The sequence below is a fragment of the Cibotium barometz genome, chromosome 14, assembly GCF_041138505.1.
Source record: "Cibotium barometz isolate CiBa-2024 chromosome 14, ASM4113850v1, whole genome shotgun sequence".
Taxonomy (NCBI): Eukaryota; Viridiplantae; Streptophyta; class Polypodiopsida; order Cyatheales; family Cibotiaceae; genus Cibotium; species Cibotium barometz.
The window spans coordinates 2102501-2109345 of NC_141059.1; the positions used below are offsets into that span (position 1 = coordinate 2102501).

The 6845-nt window shown below is 43.8% G+C and overlaps 1 protein-coding gene across 8 annotated transcripts in view; it reads right to left on the reverse strand.

The window, feature by feature from the left end:
• Window positions 1–4474, reverse strand: part of LOC147631547 (uncharacterized) — a 136854-nt gene extending 132380 nt beyond the window's left edge. For 2 of the 8 annotated variants that reach the window (XR_015267311.1, XM_086808061.1), the window contains exons 1-3: window positions 4148–4451; window positions 2439–2650; window positions 2083–2273 (exon numbers count right to left, since the gene is read on the reverse strand). Coding sequence is in view for 7 of the 8 variants with exons in the window: in XM_086808061.1 (XP_086664187.1) it covers window positions 2083–2268 (186 nt within the window). In the remaining variant the exon portion in view is untranslated. Of the gene's footprint in view, window positions 1–2082; window positions 2274–2438; window positions 2651–3351; window positions 3561–3607; window positions 4123–4147 lie in introns of those variants that run through there. The other 6 variants (XM_086808062.1, XM_086808063.1, XM_086808067.1 and 3 more) reach the window with 6 other exon arrangements.
• Between the last annotated feature and the right edge of the window lie 2371 nt (window positions 4475–6845).

Consider the following 6845-nt stretch of genomic DNA (forward strand, 5'->3'; position numbering starts at 1 on the left):
AAGATAGGTGATTCCACGGTCTCCCAAAGGCACTGTCACTTCAATGGGCACTACTAGAGATAGGAGATGCCACCGACTCCACCACGCCTTGCAAGAATCATTTAAATGGCCCCTCGGCTCATCCTTGAGGACATCCTTTATCCTTAAAACCTTTCCTTGGAGTCTTGTTCATTGAGTGTTGTAGTCACTTGTCATTGCATTGGTGTGTCGTCCTACTCATGGTGACCACTGCTGGGTGTGCATGGTACAATGAAGGGCATGTAATAGCGCCTTAGGAGAAATGCAAGTTTTGTTTACAGTATGCTTGTAATCCTTGTCATTGTGCTATGCTCGTATTCTAATATGTCTATTCATGTGTTCATTGTGCCATGAGTATGAGGGACTCCGGACATAGTGTCTAGAGGAGAACCACCACTGTACCACCCAAGGATTCCTTACACCCGTCTCTATGGCAGCCAACCTTCGTAATCCCACCTTTGGTAACAATGCTGGAGGCCAGCCAACCTTGTTGGCCCGGAACCCCTTTCCAGAGTGTTGGGCTGGGCTCATGTCAAGCTTCCAACTTTCAAAGGATCCACCGCTGAAGATGCATATGACCACATCCAGCCATTCATTTCTTTGTGCAAGAGCCGAGGTCTTGAGCGGGAGGATGCCTTCTTGGTACTCTTTCCATCCACTCTAAAAGGTTCTCCAGAGGCAAATGGTTAAGACAGTTCCCAACTAACCACTTTGCAGACTAGGCCACCTTGATGAACACCTTCCTCCGCACCTTCCACCCTGGTAACTATGAGGACCCCCTTCTCCAAGAGCCAGGGGAAAATTACAATTGCTACAAGGGGAGAGTGTGTCAAAACTCATGACACGGACCATAGTGTCGGTGGCCCGCCTACCGACTTACCCTTGAGAATTCATGGTTTGTCAATGGGTGACATAGGCCTTGCCCATAGCCACCCAACAAAAGTTTCGAGAGAGTCGAACGCCACCAACCACTTTGTTGGAATTTTAGGAGCTAGCCTCCCAACTAGGAAATGCAGGTCTCTTGTTTGAGTGTGATGTAGGCTTGATGCATTCAACGGCAACACCACTAGATGACCTAGTGGCTCAGCTGAAGCGGAAACTAGAGGCACTCAAAGTGAGCCAGAAATCTCAAAGTGAGGAAAGCACTGTGCTCCAACTTAGGAAGGAGATTGAGGAACTGAAGACACAACAAGATGCCAAGAAGGGGTTGTGGTGCGCCATATGTCAATCTCTAGGACACACCGTCCAAGAATGCCCAAAGCAAAGGTATTGCTCCTTCTATGAAAAGGGAAAACATGAAGATAAAGATTGTCACTATCTAAAGGGATTCCGTCAACTTCATCAGCAACAAGCCCCTCACCCTGCCTCAACAACCTTATGCCGTTGCTTCTCTTACCATTCTGCCAACCTTCCACACTGCCACACCTCTGTTAGCACATTCATCCTTAGTTTCTACCCATTTCTGGTGTCTTTGCATCTCCGCACACATAAGATTCGTTATATTTTGGTCTCTTTTGTATGGCCCTTGATTGTGGGCTGGCCACCCCTTTTTTCCATATTTTTCTGGGATTTTTCCCAGCTCATCTGCTCCAGTCGGCCACCATGTTCAGTCCCAATCGGCCAGCACTTCTCACCTATAAATAGGTGGGGCTGGCCTGTCAATTTTCATTCAGTCTTGTACATATTTTGCTCCCTCACTTATGAGACTATCTGTGTCTCTTGCTTGGGACTGTTTTGCTTCAGTATATTCAGCATAGTTGCTCCATATCTCTCTCTCTCTTGCACTCTCTATTCAGCACACTCTAGTGCCCCTTTGCTTCCGCTTTGTGCACTCTTTCATGGTATCGTCGCTCCCGGTTCAGCGACTCCTTTGCTGCCCCAGATTCAGCCAGGTAACAGCTGAAGCAATGCAAAACCTGAGATGTATCATATGAAACAATAATCATTTCCACATATTACAAAGCTTCGTTCCTTTCAAAGTATTACCATACAACAAAAAAGCAGTCAGAAGCTCAAAACAACCTTAACCTGTCTTCAGAGGTTGATTATGGGATAAACACTTACTTTTAATAACAAAAGCTCATCCCAGAATCTCGTCAGAGCTGCATGTCCTTGTATACCAGAATCCTTTCTTGAATTAATAAGACTGCACCCTGAGAAAATGTCCTTATATATATGCACAAACTTCTCTTCCAAAGGTGCCTTTATGCTTGGATTAGGGGGTCTGATAGCTGCCAGTGACTGCTGCATGCCTGCTGCCATTGGCGTACTGATTATTAAGTACAAATTCACGTGTAGTGATAAAGTGAAGGCACTAGCCAATCATGTTTGTGAAAAGAAGTTAGTTAGCTCAACAATGATTTAAAGACCTCTAAATGACAAAACTAGACCTGTGTGCTCTCCATGAGGTAAATCTATACCTGACTAATTGTCTGCAAAACAATGTCGATAAGAAGAATAAACAGCCGTACACGGTATCTACAAAGTCATAAACCTTCTCAAGTTCCAGATGTCCTTGTATGTGGCAGAGTATAACTTTCAAAACTTCAAGGTATCATAAGGCAGCATATTGTATTATGCTAAAAATGTGTCTGAGCAATCATTTCTCCCATAAGAGTCCCATTCTAAGCACCTGCTCAGAACATGATTACAATACAAATGGATTGTTAGAGAATGTTCTAACCTTCTCAACATATTACAAACTCTTGTAACTTGTTAATTGTTTCAAAACAAGAAATCTGAGTGAGCCTTATGCAAGTGCACTTCTGGGCTAGTTTCCTCCACAAAGCACATGAGTGACCAGTGCCAAGGGAGTAAGCAACAAGTACATGCGTCCTAATGGACAATGATAAAGTATCACCATGCACAAAATACTGCCTTCCTCCTCTCTTCAAAACGGACGTTCAACATTCCAAGACTTGACATAATCTTACCACACAATTTCTTGTAAATGGCAAGACTCCGATGACTCACATACAACTTGGTAACGTGGCAAAGATCTTAAACTGATAACAGAGTTTCTAGTCAAATGGCAAACTCGTTAGCATAGTGACTAAGATCTTCAGCAGAATCAAGATATAATAGTAGCCATTATTTTGGCGGTCACTTCTCTAGCTCCAGGCACCCTCACGATTAGTGACTAACCTCTTACCTCATTATCAAAGTGTAAGCTTCTCTGCCACAGACACAGCTATTAATAATGTAACCCCTTCATTACACAGTTAAAGGAGGCCTAAGCATAAATGTAAACACAAAGGAATGTTCTCTTACTTAACTGCAACTTATTATTTTTTGATGCAAAAAGGTTATATAAAAATTCTTCAAAGTGTGCACCCTCTTATCTAAAGTACATGCTTTTCTCCAGGACACTACTATTACTTATGGAACTGTCCCAGTCAAAGAGAGCGTATGCATAGCTGCAAACACACACCTCTCTTCTGCTGCTTCAATGTGCTTAAAACAATAAGTAGTTAATAAAAATCCTCTCAATTTTTACTCATTGTTGCAAATAGGACCAAAGACTTGCTCATTCCATGAGAAATTTGAGGGCATTTCATGCGCTTCCCACTCATTAGCAGCTTATTCTGACCTCTTATTTAAGAGGACGTAGCTTGCAAAGTAGGCCAGTGTCGTGCAGCCATACCACCTGAGGGGGCTGAGAACCAAACTTTGCATGGCTCAAATGCCAATCTCAAGCATTTCAAGGGATCGTAAAGTCTCCTTTGCATGTAGCACCACCCCTGAAGATTACAAAGAGTGACTGCATCATGTGTTATCGGTTGCTACCATAGCTGGTGGGAGAGCCTTGCATAACATAGCAAGAAGATCCTCCCACCATTGCATACCATAGCCAAGTAGGTCCGCTCCTAGTTTTATAAGACGCCACAGGCACCCAGGGCGACCCCTCTTTTGCAGTCTTGCAGAGAAAGAAGGGATATCCGTCCTCCTGGTTTTCGGCACGGTGCCAAATACGGGAAAGTTCATAGCCACACGGTAGAGAAGCCACCCAGGATAGAGATGAGGGGCCATGTAGGCAGTAAGGAATTGATGCTTGGCACCATCTTTGGGTCATTTGATTGCTTGTGTATAATGGACATCATCATATCAGCAGCTAATAAAAGTCTCTCACCTTTTCCCTCGTTGCAACCTTAAGGCGACTGGTATGCTTCTTTCCAGCCTTCTAAAGAGGGCGTACATGATGCAACCAAAGGGAACATTAGAGATGCAAGAACTTCAAACAGTAGAAGCACAAGGGTCTCTGATTTTAGTGGTAGGGTTTTGCTGCCATTAAATCAAGCATCATCAAACGATCTGCATGTCAAGTTTCTTCTCTAGTGCAGGTTCTTTCTCTAGCATACAAGAGATTACACACACAAATGCGCGCTCCCTCCAAATTCCTTCATCACGGTCAGCGTTTATGACTAGTCCTACATCATGTGTGAGTGTTTTGCTATTTAAACCCCCTGGGTTGGGTTTTTTTTTTTAGAAAAAAAAAACCGTGTGCATGAGCGCTTCTTCTTCATCGTGGTCACATGCTCCATGTTCATAAAGATCAGAGAATGCATCCCATATATGCATAAGTTTTAAGACTTTAATAGATAGTCCTAATTAAGTGTACCTTTAGTTGGTGAGTTTAGTGTTTTTCTATTTGAATATGAGGTATATATTTCATGAGGCTCACAAGAGTGTGCTTGCTCCTGGAGGTCGAGGTGAGCGCTTCCAAATCTCTCGCTCCATACGGCATGGCTACCCTAGCTCCTCTGTAGTATCTCATTATTGCAGAAACAGACCAGGGAGGAGAAGTGCCAAAGTCATGGAAACAGTAAACCCTTAGGCACCAAGGAAAGAAGAAGGGCTACAAAATATAGTGGAGAAAGAAACTATGCAATATGATCTCTAGGAAGATTTGAAAAAGCAGCACATCCATATGTTGGTGGAACAGCTCCTGACCCTAGTGCCGAATTTCAAGGAGCAGCTGGTCTACCAACTATTGCCCTAGGAGGAGAGGATGGGTCCATCCTAGACTCTGGATGCCATGCATATTGACAAGTTAGAGACCCCGCTGAAGGAAGCTCCAATCTACAATGAAGCCATCTCGATGATTCAAGTCAAACTATCTGGAATAGACATAGCAGAAGTACTATTGGCTGGCAGATCAGGATTCAACATTTTGTCGGGATACTAGGATTGAGCAACTAGGATCTAGCCCCTTTCATCAGTAAAAATGGCAGATGAGAGCAAGGGCTAGCCGCTCGGATTGATATGCGAGCTCACAATGGAAGTCCAGATTCACCTTCCAAATAGCAGTGGTGGTGCTCCTCATGGAGGATATAAAAGGTGCCCACCCGATGTTACTAGGTAGACCGTGGCTCAGGCAAGCACAGATTAAGCAAGATTAGGATGCGGATAGAATCATCATCCGAAGAGGCAAGAAGAAGGTCAAACTTTCAATGGCCGGTGTCGAAGAGTGGAGAACTCGTCCGCAACAACCAAAAGTAGCCAAAGAAGTAAACAAACTAGAGGGACTGGATATGGATAAAGAATAATAATACCTCCAGAAGAATGCCAATCCGATTAGCATGTTTGAGGTTGATGTAGTCAGTATCATGGAGAAGTACCACCTAACCAATAATCACCAGAATGAAGCAGGCGAGAGTCAATAGGATCCACGGAGGCAAGGGGAATCTCCAAATGAGGCCAATGACCTTTACGAAGAATTGGCCGAAGAATTGGCCAATGATGATAGTGTACCAAGCCTCTAGCAAATTATTGTGGCAGAGAAGACCTTTGAAAGGGACCTTAAGTAGTCCAAATGGGTCTGGGAAGATGAGCTAATCGAAATGAATCTGGGTACGATGGTAGACCCAAATTTTATCTTAGTTAGTGATGCTGTATTTTGGGAGGAGATTCAGGTATTTCTCACTTCCTTCAAGGATGTATTTACATGGAGCTACACCAAAATCATGCAAAGAGGGTCAAGGAGGAGCTAGACAAGCTGCTGCATGTAAGATTCATATATCCGATCGATCGAGCGACTTTGCTGTCTCTAATCGTGATCGTCCCCAAGAAGAATCAAAAGCTCAAGGTCTATGTGGACTACATGAAGCTTAATGCCGCTACCATCTTAGACCCCTTCCCTCTACCATTCATATACAAACTCATTTTTTGATGGATTCAGTGGTGGCTACAATCAAGTCTAGATTGCGTCAAAGGATCAGGAGAAGACAACATTCATCATCACCAAATGGGGTATCTTTGCATCCAATGTGATAACCTTTGGGCTAAAGAATTCTTCGGCAAAATTTTAGTAGATAGTTCAGGAAATTTTTGTAGAGCATTTGACAAGCTTCATGCAGGTGTTCATTGATGACTTCAATGTCTTTGGGAAATCATGCCAACACCTGATGCACCTGGAGTTGTGCTTGTCAAAATGCAGAGGTTCGATACTAAGCCTAAACCCTACAAAATGTACATTTTCCATCCAAAGCGGTATGCTCCTTGGCCACATAATATCTCAAGAAGGCATTGCAGTGAATCGGGCCAAGGTAGAGGTGATTTGGAAAGATCCAGTTTCGGACAAGTGTGAAGGAGGTGAGAAGATTCTTGGGGCAAGTCTGATGGCATAGCCAAATGCTCCGGTAGCCTAGCACACCTATCAGTGCCACACTAAACCAGCAATTGACACATGTAAAGATGCCACTGAACCAGCAGCTAAAGCAGGCCAATCTAGAGTGGTCAGAGGAATGGAACATTACATTCAGGCACCTCAAGCTGATGCTAACCTGTAAATGCTTCTCGGCATCTTGCAATATTCTACTCTCATAGGC